The following is a 16,479-nucleotide window of genomic DNA, read 5'->3' on the forward strand; positions in this document are numbered from 1 at the left end:
TCCCCTGGGTTTATTGTGAAGGTAGAGGGGCTGAGTGGATCTGTTCTGTGCAGTTTCTTAGCCAAGGCCGAGCTGGCCTCTTCCCCCAGTAGACCTGCATCCATAGGCAGCATGGGAGCCCATTGTCTGAACACAGAGGTTGCAGCAACTCATTCCCGTGTGCAGTGTGCTGGATGAAAAAATCTCTGACCAGCCCCAGGGACTTACGAGTATCCCTCAAGCCCCTCAATACCTCTCTTCATGTAACTAGTTAATGCTTAGCCCTGTGCTCCCAGCCCATCCAGGACAGGGACTCAGTACACTGCTGGTCACTTTCTCATGGGCACCACCCCAAACCAGAAGCTACTCCAGTCCTGAGAACCTTATCTAGGGCCCTGTCTGAGAAACTTCTGGTCCTTGCTGAACCTGAGGTCCCCACCTGACACCTTAGCTTAGTGTGCTCACTGGTAATAGCTGAGGAATCAGGCTTTGCATGGTGAATGATACAGATGTTGCCATGGGGAGGGTGAAGAGCTTCCTCCCAGGAGAGATATACACAGGGACTAAAGAGTCCAGAGGGGAGAGAAAGTTCCACAAGACTTTTTGGAGAAGTGGTTGAGAGGGTCAGTCTTTGTCAGCTTGACTACATTAAGAAACACTTAAGGGCATTAGTGAGGTGCCCTTTGGGTGTACCTATGAGGGTGTTTCCAGAGAAAATTAACAGAGAAGGGGAAGACCCTTCCTGAATGTGGGCAGCACCATCCCATGGGCAGAATGCCAGCATTCATATGGCCCTGCTTCTTGAACACCCAGATGTGAACCAGCACTCACTGGCAAGCCTTCCCTGCCATAATAGACTACACCCTCAAACTGTGAACCCAAATAAACCCTTCCTCCCTCAAGTTGCTTCTTGTCAGGTATTTGGTCACAGCAATGAAAAACACAATTTGTACTGGGGTGTTGAGTATGAGTTGGACACGTGGTTAGCATCTCCACAGGGAGAAAAGGGAAGAGGCCTCTCCAAGGTGCAAAAGAACTTGAGCAAGTAAGAGACAGTGTGGCTGGCAAGTCTCTCAGTTTGGTGGCCCAGACCAGAGGCCAAGGCCAGTGTAGAGCAGGCATTGGAGGCCCTGGGATGCCATGGAGCTGGCCTGTGCAGAGTATCATCTTCAAGCTCAGGCTAATTTTGTGGCGGAGTCCATCCTGGCCACCAGGCTCCATCCTGCCACTGCAGAGGCACACTGAGGCACAGAGGGAGTCTGCATCCTGGAGTTCCTCAAAGCTTTGATGTAGCACACCCCTGGGGTGTCTGACTCATACTGGGAGAGGTGAGCCTGAGTTCATCTCCTTGGGAATCCCCTGAGCTCCCAGCTTCCCACTCTCATCTTTTGGGGGAGGGGTATGGCTGGGAGGGTGTGGGGGGCTGCCTAGTCTTTTTTTTTTTTTCCTAAACAAGTAGATTCTACTAATCCCTTTCATTCTACAGATACATATCTCTTGGGTCCCCACCATACACCCACCTTGTTCTGAGATCAGATACCCAGATACCACAGCCATGGAGTTGGCTGCTGGTGCCTGACCTGGCTCCTAGCCAGTGCCCAGCCTGGTCCCTGAAACTCCCAAGGATACAGTTTCTAATTAGGTCTTTACCCCAAGTTGGGAGCTTGGTTTTCATAGAGCTTCTAGGCCCCTCCCCTAGCTCATGTGGACACAGCAGAAGATGAAGAGGTTGGTGGGGGATGGGTCACAGCTTTGCTGACCACAGGCCTGTTCTGCAGGTGGTCAGAACCCTGAGTCCTCCTAACAACAGCTCCTTCCCTCAGGCCTGGGTGGGGCCTCAGTCCCTGCTGGGTGACCCCAACCTAGCCTAGCCACAGCTCTCGCCTCTGGGGAAGCACTCGAGCATTTTTCCTTCTCCAATTTCAAATTTTAATGGGGAACAGATGTGCACACATCTGGCTCAGTCACTCCCACCCCTCCTTCCCGCCTCACCTTTCTAGTTCTTCAGATCCTCAGATGGAGTAGGGAGGTAGGAGATGGGGCTGGGGCTAGGAACAACATGGGAAAGCTGAGCTCAGGGTGCCACAGGGCAGGCAGCCTTGGCGGGGGTGGAGGACTCAGACTCCAGACTCTGCCATGGTGCCCAGACTAAACATCGATAGCAAGGGTTTAGGCCAAGAGTTCTCAGGCCACCCTGGGGTGGGAGTGGACCTGATCACCCTCCATGAGCCAGCCTGAGTACTTGGTTGCAGGAATAGAAACCTTGCTCCCTCTACACCCCCAGACTCCACTCCAAGCAGTCCAGATACAGAGATGGGCCACAGGTTTCCTCGGCAACTCCCCAGGCTTTCCTTCTAGGTTTTCTGCCTCTCCAACACAAACCCCCACCATCACCACAGAGATCTATGACCCCTCCTCACTGGTCCCTATCCTGGTTGGCTCCAGGCCAGATCACCCCAAGCCCTTCTTAATAATGGCACAAGAATTATTTCTCTCAAGTATTATGAGAGGCTGTGACTTGCCTAGGGTCACACAGCAGAAGAGTGGCAGAGCCAGTCTTAGATTACCCTTGCCTAGGGTCTTCTCTTCTCTTCCTTGGTAGCCTCTGCCCAGAGCCTGCTCTGAAGGCTGACTGAGCCAAGCGCCTCACTCACCCTTCTGGCTGAAGTTCTGAGCGCCCGGGGGGCTCTTCGATGTACCAGCTGCTGTAGTCATCTGTCACCTCAGAGGAGGTCTGGTTCCCGTTCCCTGCTGCCTGAGATGCCATGTTCCAAGTCCTTCTCCCTTGACCCCCAGACAAGAGAGAGAGAGAGAAAAAAAAGCCACTACACATGTGAAAAGAGGCTTAAAAGAAAAAAAGAAAGAAAGCAAACTCAAACAAAGAAACATTTCTTTTTAATCCGAAAGGTTACTTTCTTGCTTTTAGCTCTCTGGGAAAAGCTGGTCTAGAACAGCAGGTCCCAGGAGGCTTGCAAGGGAGAGGGAAGAACCCCAGGACTCCCCTCCTGTCCCTTTCCACCCAGTCTTGCCTGGTCTGACAGAGTAGTCTCTTGCACCCCAGCAGTTCCAGGCTCTTGCTGGAGCACCTAGTGGGCTAACTGACCAGCTACCTGGTCCATTTCAAAGATTTCCCTAGTCCAAGCTGCCCGCAGAGACCCCTTCCTTCCCCGCCCCAAGCCCACCCAGATGGACCCGCAGACAGAGTAGAAAGGGGGACCAGGGAGGAAGGAGCCGCAGAGATGAAAGGGTGGGCGGGCTGCGGGCGGCTCCAGTTGGTCTGCCCCGCCATCTGGGCTCCCCACCCCTCCTGCTCTGGGGTCCAGCCCAAGCCCTCCCCTCTTTTCCAAGGCTCCCTTGAGACCATCCCCCAAGCCAACCCCTTCACCTTTTCAGCCTCAGTGCTGGGAGCACACCATGATTCTTGACAATACCCCACGGATGGACAGTTGCCACTGACGGCACACACGTCTGCACCTGCCCTGAGCTCCCCCACCTAGGCACAGACCCTCTGCAGAGCCCAGCATCCTGGCATCTTATGGTGACACCCTACTGGGACCGGCCACAGAGACAGGGAGGGAACTCTCCACATGGTCTCCTGGGTATACATGAGGGAGAACACACGTGTCACACCAGTAAAACCTTTTTGTTCCTACAACTTGATTTCACAAGAAGATAACTCACTCCCACAGGCGGAAATGAGTCCTTTAAACTCAAACCAGACCTGTGAGAAGACAAGCTCCGCCTGCCTGCTGCTGCTTCCAGCCCAGTGAAGGGGTGAAGGTTTCTCCTGTCTTCCGGGAGGACCTGGACCCCTGGCTGCCCCTCCCTTCCTTGGCCCACCCTGAAGGGAGGGGCAAGATGCAGACAAATCAGAGGGTTGTTCTCAGCTCAAACCCTGAAATATTGAGGGTCTCCTGTCTTTCAGCATTCCATAAGGAGGACTTGGGCCATGGCCATACCCAGTAAGGTTAAAAAAATTTTTTTTGTTATGTTTACTTATTTTGTTGGCCAAGGGGTAGCGCATGCTGTGGTGCAGGTAAAAGTCAGGAAAACTTGTGGGAATTGGCCCTCATCCTCCACCACTCAGGTCCTAGGGGAGAATCGAACTCAAGTTGTCAGGTTTAACAGCAAGCACCCTTACTCACAAAGACATCTCTCCAGCCCCTACATCCTCTTAAAAGAGACATTTATTCATTTATTCTTTCAACAGAAACTTACTGAACACCTACTATGTGCCAACATTGTTCTGGGCCTTAGAACCAGAGACAGCACAATTCTGAGGAGTAATACGTGTTAAATATGTTAAATAGCCCCAGAACCTGAGGGTTGTAATAGGAGGGGCATAGGGTGCCTGAGTGGCACCATGGGAACTGTTTTTGACAAGGCAGAAATGGGGAAAATCACCTTTGGATAGAGTTCTTAAAGGCAGGACACCAACTGAGCAGAGGGCCTGGGTAAACCAGAGAGGGCTTGTTCCCTGTAGAGGGAAGCTCTTGGACGAATGCTCAAAGTGAACAGGGTTTCAATCTCACAGACTCCTCTGTTAGTCAGGTCCACCAAGCCGGATGGGAGCCTGAGCACTGTGAACCTCATTCCTCTGCCTCCTTCTCAAATGGCCTGTCTTCCAGGAGTTAGGCTCTGATTTTCCTCCCCATCTCACAAAGGAAGTTTCTCCACTGCCTCACAGCTGAAATAGAGTTTTCTTATACCCAGCTCAGGAGCTCACACTGGCCCATCTGATCTCAGGGCGCAGGCTGAATCCTGCCTTCCAGCCTTGCTGTGTGCTCCCTGGCAACAGAAGCTTGCTTCTCCTTCCTTTCCTTGGTGCAGTGCTGGACTCTGAGGTCACAGGGACTTTGAAAACTGAGTTTGACAAACTCATACCTTGTTTCAGTGGTCATTGTTCACTCGTGGTCCTGTGCTGTGCTGTATGACCGCTGTGTTCCAGGCTTGCTGGAGCCCTCTGCTCCAATGCCAGTCTGGCATGCCCCTCCCCTCTCAAAGGCCTCAGATCCTTGTCATAGGGAACAAACAAGACAGGGTCTTGCTGTAGCCCCAGCTGGCCTGGAACTCACTGGTAGACCAGGCTGCCAGGCTGACCTGGAACTCACAGAAATCCACCTGTCTCTGCCTCCTGAGTACTGTGATTAAAGGTGTGTGCCACCACATCCAGCAACCCCTATCTGACTTTAACCCTTCCCTCATTTTATCTCTAACAAGAGGAGCCTAGTGACCTCCTCCCAGACAATGGATCATGGCCTGGCACAAGGCAGACACTTCTGATTGGATATGTCTACCTACCAAACCTGTCCTGCCTTTGAGGGAACCCACTGCTACTTCTCTAGCCAGGTTCCTTTATTCATTCCACATATCTTAAGTGCCCAACCATGTCTCACCTGTTGATGCAGAGGCGAGTCAGTCCTGCATCCCATGGGACTTAACATATAGGGAAATGAGAAGGAACATCTCACCATGAGCCATGAGTGTTGGGGGAGGAGGGATACAGTGAGGGAAGAGAAGAGAGAGAGACAGTATAGAGCAGGCAATTTAGAGGGACTGCTCAGTGAAGACTTCACTGAGCAGGCGATAAGTGGCTTAGACCTGAAAGGAGGGAGAACCGGACTGGATCAGTCTTCCTGAAGAAGTCTCCACTGGTCCAAGAGAGCAGCTATATACAGAGGCCAAAGCCAAGGCCAGTCCCCCCCTCCTACCTCCCTGGACCAAACCTGCTCCTCGAGAGGACTACCTCTGGATGCTACCCCAGACCCCAAAATGCCACCTCCCTCTTCCCTAGGGAGGGAAGCTACCTTGGGGAAGGCCTCACCTCCCCAGCAGAAACGAAGAAAGTATAAGCTTTGTTTCTTTCTGTTGGCATGGACCCAGAGACAGAAGCAGCCTTGGGACCAGTGCCTTGGGAAAGGCAGAGCTGGCAAGGGAAGCAGGACACGTTTCCACATGGAAGAGGATAAAACACTTAGGGGAGGCAGGCTACCTGTGTTTGAGCCCTGTCTCTGCCCCTGTGGCCTTGAGTGTCTCCCTGCCCTGTTGGATCTCAACCCTACTACTGCTATAGCATCCCGCCTACAGATTCTTCTTGTAGCTTTTCTCCCAAGGCCCCTACTCTCTGTTCTTAGTGACTTCATGGCCTGAGAATGTGGAGTCACCATACCAGACAGTGTTGGAGTAAGCAGTTGGTGCCCCCACTGCCTTCATTCCACCTTGTGGGTTCCCCATCCACTCTGGTAGGGCCAGGGGCAGATTCATGGGTATTGGGTGGTCGTATACCTCCAAATGAAGACAAACTCACTTCTTGAGCCCAAGGTCCTTCCTCAACCTGGGGCTAGAACAGCATGTTGCTCCCACCTATCAACTGGAAGATGGGCTCCCTAGAAGCCAGAAAGCAGTTGCCTGATCACACTGCAAGCTGGTAAGGAGCAAAGCTGGGGGCCAGAGATGCTAAGATGCGCCCCTGAAGATTTCTCTAAAGTCCTGGGCAACAGGTCCAGCCTGCTTCTGGGAGCTGGCTCCATAGAGGCTTGTGTACCTACAAGAGCAGCAGGCTAGCCCTGCCCTTAGGAGGGGTACACTTGGGAGACAGAACTGTAGAGCCCCAAGGAGAATGGAGGGCAAAGAAAGGAGGCAATCTTGGAGGCTTCCGGGAAGGGGGGACGTAGAGTAGGGCCCTGAGATCAGAAAGGGCCAAGATGGTAGTAAGAATGTAGTGTCTTAGGGAGCTGAGGTGGGGGAGTACAAGAGAACACAAAGCAAGGCAGACTAGAGCTGCCCCCCCACACACACTGTGGCCTATGTGAGCCCTGGTGACACATTCCAGTGAGGCTGATGCCAAAGTACCAAGGTCCCTGGGAACAGCCGCAGTCAACAGGACTCATAACTGGAGGATCTAGATATCAGAATGACTAAGTCCTGCCCCCTCATCCCCAACTCAGTGGGCGGGATCCCTAAAAAGCATCCTCAGTCAGTGAAGGCCATTGGCCACCTGGGCTTGATAGGGGGAGATTTTGTCTCTTGGGATGAAGCTGCTCCTTAAAGGCCTTGGGACAAGGCTTCCTTCCTCTCTGTGTTTTTGTTCAAGTTGATTAAACCTGAGGAATGTTTGTGTCCAGGAACAGAGGCCCACGTGTGTGCCTTCAGCTGCCTGTGGTTATCGAAATCTTCAAAGGCCAAAGTGCTAAGCTTTGGAAGGAGCCAACAGCAAACCAGGAAGAATGGGGGAGGCAGCAGCATCCCCAAATCCTCCAAAGGACCCCCAGATCTCCAAAGCACTGCCAGAATCTCAGCCATATTCCCTGCACATCAGTACCACCAGACATGCCCCCGATCCTGACTTTCCCAAGGGCCCTGAGAACTTCAGAAACAAACTTGCTCAAACACTGAGAACTACAGCCTAAGTCCCTGGCAGATCAAACTGGAGGGGGAGCAAAATGATTCAAACCCAGTGATCAGCAGCTGGAGCCCACAGATCCCCATTATCCACCACTCTCCTACCCCAACCTTGGACTCTAAGCCCAGCAGCACACCCCCAAGGTCCTATAACACCCAAACCTCAGAAAGGTCCCTCCCATACACCCCAATCCCATTGAAAGGTATAGGGCCCACTGGGTGCTTCAGTTCACCATGGGCCCAGTGGCATTGCTCCCTGGGTAGCTTGGCCCCTCAGAGAGCCTGTGGGTAGACAGAAAGGTAGAGTCAGCCTCAAGAGGGAAGGGAGGTGGGGGGGTCTGCCTTTGTATACACAGCATACACACACATACACACACACACATACACACACATACACACATATCAAACATCCCCCAGCGCAAACAGGGATGGGATTATCCTGGCTCCACATAGTGGGCTGGGAAGTAGGGCTGTTGGCTACCAAGCTTGAGAGGAGAGTGGGTGGCTCTATCTCCTGCTTCCTCTGCCATACAGGAGGGTCAGAGCATCATGGGATAGATGCCTGGAATTCTATACCCCTTTACCTACAGCATCATCTTAACATGGGGGAATTAGATCAGAGGCTGTCTCTGTGTTGAGGTAAGATGAGGAAGATCAGGGTAGCTTGCTGTTCCATGGAAGTAGCATGTTCCTCCCAGAGAGGGCTGGGCTGGGACAGCACTGGTGAGGGAAAGGTGGGAGGCTGACTTCTTCCTGCTCAGGGCAAAGGCGACGTTCTTACTCTTGTGGAGTAATGAATCTCCCTTCAAGTGAGGCAATCAAGAAACGCTGGTGATCCAAAGGCCATGAAGATTGCCCAGCAGTAAGGGTCTCAGATTTTCTTTTCCCCCATGTCCTCCCTGGACCACCATGCTGTGGTCTTGAGACACAGACTTCATACTGGCTATTGACTGCTCGCAGATCCCCTGCTGACCACAGGACAGGGCTCTCCATTCGTCTCTTGCCATAGCACTTAGGTCCTACTCTGAGATGACTTTTGTGGCATCCTCAACATCCCTTCAAGCTTCCACTCACTTCCCAGTCCCCTGAAGGCAGCCAAGCCTACAGTTGCAAGCTGGTCCCTCAGAGTGGCTCCACCCTCTGCCCCTGCCCCTTTCAGCCTCCATAGCTCAGCTTCCTGCCCACACCAGTCCCAATCCTACCTGGTCTTGCAGGTGGGTCCAGCCCACCTTCCACGTTGAGAGCGTCCTTGACCTCCCCCTACTGGGCCTCTTCCTTGACTGATTTGGAGGGACTCAGAGTGCTCCCAGACCAACAGGAGCCTTCTCTGAGCCTGGGCCCATCTGGAGCTGGGGGCCCAGAGACTGACTGGTTGTACAGCCACAACAGTTGCCCTGATCAGGGCTCCACACCTGCTTTAAGAGGTGCTCAATCTTCTCTCCTGGAAGGCAGATCCCTCCTTCTCCAGCCCCAGGCCTGTCCCTCCTCCTGCCCCTAGACCTCCTGCCTGAGCACTGGGCTCAGAGAAGCCCACCCCCCTTCTGTCCAGCTCATCCTTGAGCCCCTGAGCTGCTGGGGGCCCTACACAGCACACAGGGCAGCTTGTCTCTGCTAGTGGAGCCTCTCCCGCCCCCTAAGCCATTTGCCCGAAACTTGATCCCCTTAACCCTCTGAATCACCCCAGTGGAGGAGCCAGGCTTTGATGACTGAGTTTCCCCAGCTGTGACCATGGGTAGGCTCAGGAACCCCCTACCTATCCTCATTTGTCACCACCCATCATTCCCAGGGGGCCATTGCCTGATGAATTGCACAGAGCCCAGCCACCAGCTCAGCTTTTAATAACAGATCAGCATCCTGCTGCTGCCCAGCTGGGCTGAGGGCCCTGACCATGGGGTCAGAAGGAGAGGGCCCACACTTTGATGAAGATGGAATTCCTGGTATGAGCCATTTCAGTGAGAAGTCAAAAAGGCCCCTCAAAGACCCTCCTTTTCCACTCTTCATGAAGAGGCTGAGGTTCTGGGTCCCACTCATCACCCCAGCACATTTTGGTACACTCTGGGGCCAAAGAGACAACACCAGACCCACTGCACCTGTATATTATGGCTTACCACACTCCTCCTTAGCCCTCTTAGAAGGGGCACCCTGAAGGGAGGCAGTGGAGTAGGGAGGGAGATGCTAACCTGGTGGCTGTGATAGGCAGAGTGAAGAAAGAGTGGATGACGGGCAGGACAAGAAGGGGGCCCTACTTGTCAGGTAAAAAGGGTCTAAGGGGGCAGTCTCTTCAAGGGTGGGCAACCAGCATGCACAGGCTCAGTGGCTCCAGGAGGAGAGAACACAGGAGTGAGGTCAGTGCCCAGCAGGAGAGAAAGGCAGGGAGCACAAACAGCCCAAAGCTGGGACTAGGTGCTGAAAGCCCCTGCCACTTCTCCTTTCCCGTGGAGAACTGTTGGTAGGTAGACACGATTAAACCACACGCGGAGAGAATTACCCTTCATCTCACTTTTAGGCATGCAAAGCCCAAGGCTGTTTGCAATGGGGAAAAAGAAAAATCAGTAAGCAGTATCCACCAATAAGCTTTGATAATCTACAGCACTGAACTGTTTACAGTGATTTAAAAAAAAAAAAATGTACTTCCTGCTAGGGTGGAGCTTTAGAGACATAGCCCAGTAGCGGTAACCTGCCAGCGGCAGAGTGATACAGAAACCGTGATCCCATTTTAGGCTTCAGCTAAGAAGACTGTGTGTTTGGGTGAGGATATAAAAAGGGAATCCGGCAGACATGTAGCAAGCTGTTCACAGTGGTCACGCTGTCGCTATGTGTCATGGGCATTCTTTTGCAGGTTCTTGGTCTCCTAGCTGAAGGAATTTTAAAACAGACACAGAAGGGAATGAGGACTGTTTATTGGAGTCAGGGAGAGGGTCCCCTGAACACCAGTGTGCAAGCAGCAATTCCAGAAGCTGCCAGGAGGAGGGGGAGGGGAGCGGAGGGAGCAAGGACCTTAGGCTTTCTGATTTAGAGGTCAGAAAGCCAGCAGGCTCAGCAGGCTGTGAAGCAGTGCATGGAGGGGTGGGGCTATGGGGTATGGAAGGACAGTTCTCACTTAGGGGACAGCTGTTCTTTGCATTTTCCTTTTACCTTTGAGCTTAGGCTGGCCTACATTAGTTGTATATAGGATTTTCTCTTTAATGCAAGGAGGGATTACAAACAAAAGCATCTCAACCCAGTCCTGACAGGAGAGGCATCCACTGTCTTCCACTGACCACCAAGCAAGCCATTTGTAAAAGGAGTTACCGGCGTCAGCTACATTATTAGAAGTGCCAGAGGATGTCCACATAACTGTATTCATGTATCCCAGTGGTGCCTGGGAAGCAGATGGCTGCAGGAGGCCCTTTCTCATTCTCTTCCTCCCTGCTTACTCCCCACTCAGCACTTGGTGGGAGGGGTGAACTTGACAGAAAGAGTTTTTACTTGTCGGGGATGCATGCTTCAAACATTCATCACATGTATAATTGCTTAATAAGAGAAAAAGAAAGTGTAAGTCTGTGTTGAAGCCTGACCTGGGTAGGGAGCCAAAAGGGCTCAGGGAGCTGTATGAGTAGATTCCATCTCCAGCCAGTATTGCTCACCCCCACCCCAGCCTTCCTTGAAGTTAGATGCAGCCCTGAGACTAAGAATTAGTCAGAGAAATGAAAAAAGAAGTGTCTAGAATAACTCTTAGGTCATATTCTTAAGAAGAGTGGTGTTTTCTTTACCTCTTCCTCCTTTAGTGACTGAAATGCAGTTATGAAGGCTGGATCTCAAGAAGCCACCTTGGACTATGAGGCAGAGGTCGTGAATTGAGTATCACAGAGTTAGCTGCAAAGACAGCCTGAGCTAAGGCTAAATCATAAGACGGAAAGAGATGTCAGAGAAGCTCATTGAGCTCCATGGTATGTCAGACCAAAGGAGAGTTAGCACAGACACTGCATGATGCTGCAGGGTCAGCAACAGAGAGGAGTTTAACCAGAGATTTCCACCTCATGCCTCCCCACCTCCACTCCACTCACTACTCTGCTGGCAGGAATCTCTCTTCCTAGAGCTTGGCTTATGCCACTCTGGGGTTGGGAGACCCACTCTAGGGTTAGGGGAGGCCCCCTTCAGTTCATCAATCAAGTTGCAGACCAGGGCCATAGTTCTCCACATGGTGTCTGCCCACTGCCCGTGGGGCTGTCTGTCTATCTCTCCTATTGGGCTTCTTGCTCTCTCTCTCTCATTGTTCTGCCTGCCTGTTGTCCCTGTTCATAGTCCCTCCATCCTGCTGATTAGCACTGGCTGTCTCCATCTCTTCTTTCCCTTCCTCCTTCCCTCCCTTCCTCCCTTCCTTCCTTTGTTTTTCTGAGACAGGGTCTCACTGTATCCCAGGCTGGCCTTGAACTTGAGGCACTCCTCCCACCTTTACCTGCCGAGTGCTGGATTACAGGTATGAGCCACCATGCCTGGTTTAGGATGTTCTTATGTCTCTCTTTTTTTATATCCATGTGTGTTCTCACATGTATGCAGCTATGTGTGCACATGTGTGTGCGTTCATGTGGAGGTTGGAGGACACCCTCAGGTGTCATCTCCAGGAATGCCGTCCACCTCCTTTGAAACAGGGTTTCTCATGGGCCTAGAGCTCACTAATTAGGCTAGACTGGCTAGCCAGCAAGCCCCAGGGAGTCTCCTGTCTCCACCTTCCCCAGGGCTAGGATTACAAGGCCACCCACCACACCCATCATTTTTATGTGTTCTGAGGGTCAAATTCAGGTCCTCCCACTCGCAAGGCAAGCACTTTACCAACTGAACCATCTTCCCAGCCCATTTCATTTATGCCTCATTCTGTTGACAACTTTCTCTGTGTCCGTCTCTGTCTCTCTCTTTCCCTCTCTCTGAGTAGCTAACCCCAACCCCCACCCCCGCTGCCTGGCTATGAAGTTTGCCCCTCTACTCCCACAGGTTTCAGGCAGTACCTTTCCTAGCTTCCATCTGCCTCTATCTGGCTCCTGACCAGGACCACCTCCCCGACTCCTGTCCACCTCAGTTCCTGCTCTGGTTCTGCCCCTTACCTGTTCTGTCTGTCCAGTGCTCCAGGAGGCCTGGCGCTCTCAGTCACAAGCCAATGACAGCCACTGTTCCCAGAGTCTCAGGGAGCCTGCTGGGCAGCCCAGCAGCCAGCAGTCAGACTCCCAAAGGCAAAGGCCAGTGCTGCTGACACTGCCAGTGAGGCTGCCCTCCCTCTCCTGCCACCCCAGGAACTTTAGCCCTCAGAGGCAAGGCTGGTGGAGGGGGTTGCTGGAATGAGCCCCAGAATCCCAGTGCAACCCTAGCCTTCTCCTACAGCTCCTACCATGCCAAAGTTAGGCCAAGAGGGCTTCAGGAATCACCCAAGCTGCCCTGACATGCTCAGTATGGAGCTTGGGGCCTGAGGGGAACAGGTTCACAGGTACCACATGGGAGACAGTTTCCAAGTAGCCAGGCCCTCTGTGGAGAGCAGGGACCATGTACCTACAATTATTTTGTCTTTGCTATCTATAAGCTAAGTGACCACAAGTTCAACCCTTCCCTACTGTGGCCTCAGTTTCTCCATCTGTAAAGTGGAGACAGACCAGCTACCATGCTTCACTTTGCCATCCTGAGCCTGCAGTTCTGTCACTCAAGGAGCCTGTGGCACTCCAACCTGAAGGTAAGAGGATGGGGCCTGGGAAGAGGAAAGAGGATGACTCTGGAAGGGTTTGGGGGCTAAGGGCCTGTGGGGAAATGTGATCCAGGGAGCCCACAGCTGGCCCGGGTATCAGGGAACCTGGGTCCACCTTCCCCACCCACCTGCTCTCTCTGGCTTGTCCTGTGTCCTCTGCTGTAGAAGGGGATATGTCTTGGCCCCAGGTCCTGGCAGCTTCCAGAGGACTCTCAGATCTCTCTGGCCAGAACTCTGCTCTTTGCAGAGGCTAGGAGTGGGTGAGTAGAAGGAGAAGGGAGGTAGGTGCCTGGGGATGGGGGAGCTAAGAGCCCTCAGGAGCCCTGGGGGTGCCTGCAGGGAGGCTGAAAGGAACCATTGTGGGAAACAGGAAGAGGCCCTCTGGGGTGGCTAATTACAGGCCCAGGCTCTTCCAGACCCCAGCAGCCTCTGAGTGGCCATTCTTTTACAGAAGAAAGAAGAGTCCAGGGCTCCATTAAGGCTTGCTTGCTGAGACTACAGAAGGTGGCTTGGAAATCAGCCCTCTGAGATTGCCCCTCCCCACCCCCACCTCCTTCCACAATCAAGGGGTAGACCAGCCCTACCACCCAGGGGCAGCCTCACCTAGAGTTTGAGTCTTTTGAAAGCTGCCTAGGAAGGCTGAATGTGATGGCACAAGCCTTTAATCACAGCACTTGGGAAGCAGAGGTAGGTGGTTTTTTGTGAGTTTGAGGCCAGCCTGGTCTACATAGTGAGTTCCAGCTCAGCTGGGGAACCCTGTCTCAAAAGGACAAAAAAAAAAAAAAAAAAAAAAAGACAGAAAAGAAGAGAGGAAGAGAGGAAGAAAGGAAGAAAGGAACAGAAAACTGCCCAGGAGACAGAGGTGCAAAGGGGAAGAATCTTGGGATGGGAGTCTGGACCTGTCCTGCTGTGCAGTTAGACTCAGTTACCCCAAGTATAAAATGAGGGTGCCATCCAGTCTGGACATGCTAACTCATGACTGTCTGCAGAACCCAAGCCAGAACACTTCTGAAGAAGCCTGACTGCAGGAGACAGCTTCCTGTCCTACTGCTTTTCCCATTGTGGCTGTCTTCCCTCCTGGGCACACTGAGGCTTCACAAATTGGGCTCAAAAAGCCTCAAAGGGTCCTTAGTTTTCATAGATGGAATCTAGATGAAATGACCACAAATAGAAGTTGAGTTGTGCTTATCAATCCATTCATTCACCCATTCACTCCTTAATGCTTTACCACCTCCCAGGACCCTATCCGTTGTCCCACCTGGGCACACAAATATCATGTGGTCCCTGAAGAGGGTGGGCAGGTCATCACTTGAAATAGGATGGGAAAGGGCATAGTGTGGCCAAGGAGAAAATCCCCTAAGGGGTTGCAGGAGCAACATGAGCTTTCTCTAGGATGCCATGCTGGGAGAAGTGAGTCTAAAAGAACAGAGCTACAGTGCTCATATGAGCACTTGGTGCCAGCTTCTCCAGAGACAGGAAGCAGAGGTGGTTATGAGGGGTAGGGGATTGGGGGAAGGGAGCTGTTGTTTAATAGGGATACAGTTTGCTTTATGAGATGAAGAGTTCTAGAGATTGCATACTACTATTATTGCATAATACTATTCTATGTATGTCGTAGTTATTTTTTAAAGAATATTTTATGTTCATTTAGTTTATGTGTATGTGTGTATTGCCTGCATGTATGTAAGTGCACCTATGTCATGCAATGCCCGTGGAGATCAGAAGAGGCGTCACATCCCCTGGAACTGGATGGAGTTAAGGACAGTCATTAGCTACCATGTGGGTGCTGGGAATCGAACCTTGGTCCTCTGCAAAAGCAGCCAGTGCTCTTATCTGCTGAGCCACCTATCTGGCCCTGTATGTCATAGTTATAACAGGGAGCATACTTAGAAATATTAAGTTTTTTTTAAATTATTAGCATTTTGGTTTTGCTTTTTTTTTAAATATTTTATTTATTTTTATTTTATGTGTATGAGTGTTATGTCTGCATGTAAGTCAATGTACCATGCTGTGCAATCCCCGCGGAAGACAGAAGAGGCTGTTGGATCCCCTGGAACTGGAGTTATGGACAGTTGTTAGCTGCCATGTGGGTGCTGGGGTTCGAACCCAGGTCTTCTGCAAGAACAGTCAGTGTTCTTAACCACTGACCCATCTCTCCAGCCCCTTGGTTTTGCTTTTATCCTTCATGTAGCCCAGGATGGCCTCAAACTTCATATGTAGTCAAGGATGACCTTGAACGTCTGAGCCTCCTGCCTCTACCTCCCAAGTGCTGGAATTATGCCCAGTTTATGTGGTGCTGGGGATCAAACCAAGGCTTGGTGCATGCTAGGCAAGCATTCTACCAATTGAGCTGTCCTTAGCATCAGGTTTCTGTTTTGTTTTGTTTTAAGTAACACACACCACACACACACACACACACACACACACACACACACACACACACACAGTGATACCCTGAAGATAGAGTAGGTGAGAAGATAAGTAGGAGGGGTGGGATGCCAGATGGTAGAGGGTCCTAAAACCATGCTAAGGCCAACATGCACCTCAGATACTTTGTGGAAAGTTGGAGAGGGAAACAAGGAAGAGGTCAGTGCTGAAGGGACTCAGGAGAAGCCAACTGGGAAGACATGACTATATGTTCAGGGTTTGCATGCAAGGGCATGGGGTGGGGTGCAGTGCACAGCGATTGGCTGACTTTAGCACAGGGAGAACGGATTCCTATCTACTACATCTCTGCGGGTCGCTTCAAACACACAAAGGAAGAGAGCCGTTTTCAGCAAGTTACTTTGTGTCGGGGCAGATCCTGGCTGGCAGCCTCTGCCACCCACCCTCTCCCCAAATAGCCATTCTGTGGCTCTTTCCCTGTATAACTTTCAGAATTCCAAATCACTAGAGCTATGGGATGACGCATCTACGCCACTGAGGCACCGACACCTATAAAGAAGGGACCTACTGAACTTCACTCATGTGTTCGACGCATCTACGCCACTGCTGCCCATCATGCAGATGAGGCACCGACACCTATAAAGAAGGGACCTACTGAACTTCACTCATGTGTTGGGTCACTAGAATCCTGCCTTGGTACCTCCTTAAGGACCTGAGGAAAATTAATTCAATAATTGCAAAGGAAGCCTGATGCATACACTGGGACCCTTAACTGGACTTGCCAATAGCTGTCTTTAGACTGGCATCTTTTCCTTTATGAAAATCATGGATTTCAGTCAACATAACTAACTTCAAGTAAACTGTTATGAACGCCAGCCAGGCTGCTCATAAACATTTTCTTCATACTCAGAATTGTGCTTCCTTCCACAGTTTCAATTTACAAAATGCCTAGTAGAAGGAATCTTTGAGTTGATCCCAGGACATGTTTTGTAGAGGAGAGTATA

The 16,479-nt window shown here is 51.6% G+C and overlaps 1 protein-coding gene across 4 annotated transcripts in view; it reads right to left on the reverse strand.

The window, feature by feature from the left end:
* Positions 1–13,273, reverse strand: part of Stra6 (stimulated by retinoic acid 6) — a 30,724-nt gene extending 17,451 nt beyond the window's left edge. The window contains exons 1-2 of one of the 4 annotated variants that reach the window (XM_008836485.1): positions 13,219–13,273; positions 2,634–2,763 (exon numbers count right to left, since the gene is read on the reverse strand). In XM_008836485.1, the coding sequence (XP_008834707.1) occupies positions 2,634–2,746 (113 nt within the window). In that variant the 5' untranslated portion in view covers positions 2,747–2,763; positions 13,219–13,273. Of the gene's footprint in view, positions 1–2,633; positions 2,764–3,008; positions 3,152–3,364; positions 3,503–12,461; positions 12,484–13,218 lie in introns of those variants that run through there. The other 3 variants (XM_008836484.2, XM_008836483.1, XM_008836482.2) reach the window with 3 other exon arrangements.
* Between the last annotated feature and the right edge of the window lie 3,206 nt (positions 13,274–16,479).

The sequence above is a fragment of the Nannospalax galili genome, unplaced genomic scaffold, assembly GCF_000622305.1.
Source record: "Nannospalax galili isolate Female #2095 unplaced genomic scaffold, S.galili_v1.0 scaffold54, whole genome shotgun sequence".
NCBI lineage: Eukaryota > Metazoa > Chordata > Mammalia > Rodentia > Spalacidae > Nannospalax > Nannospalax galili.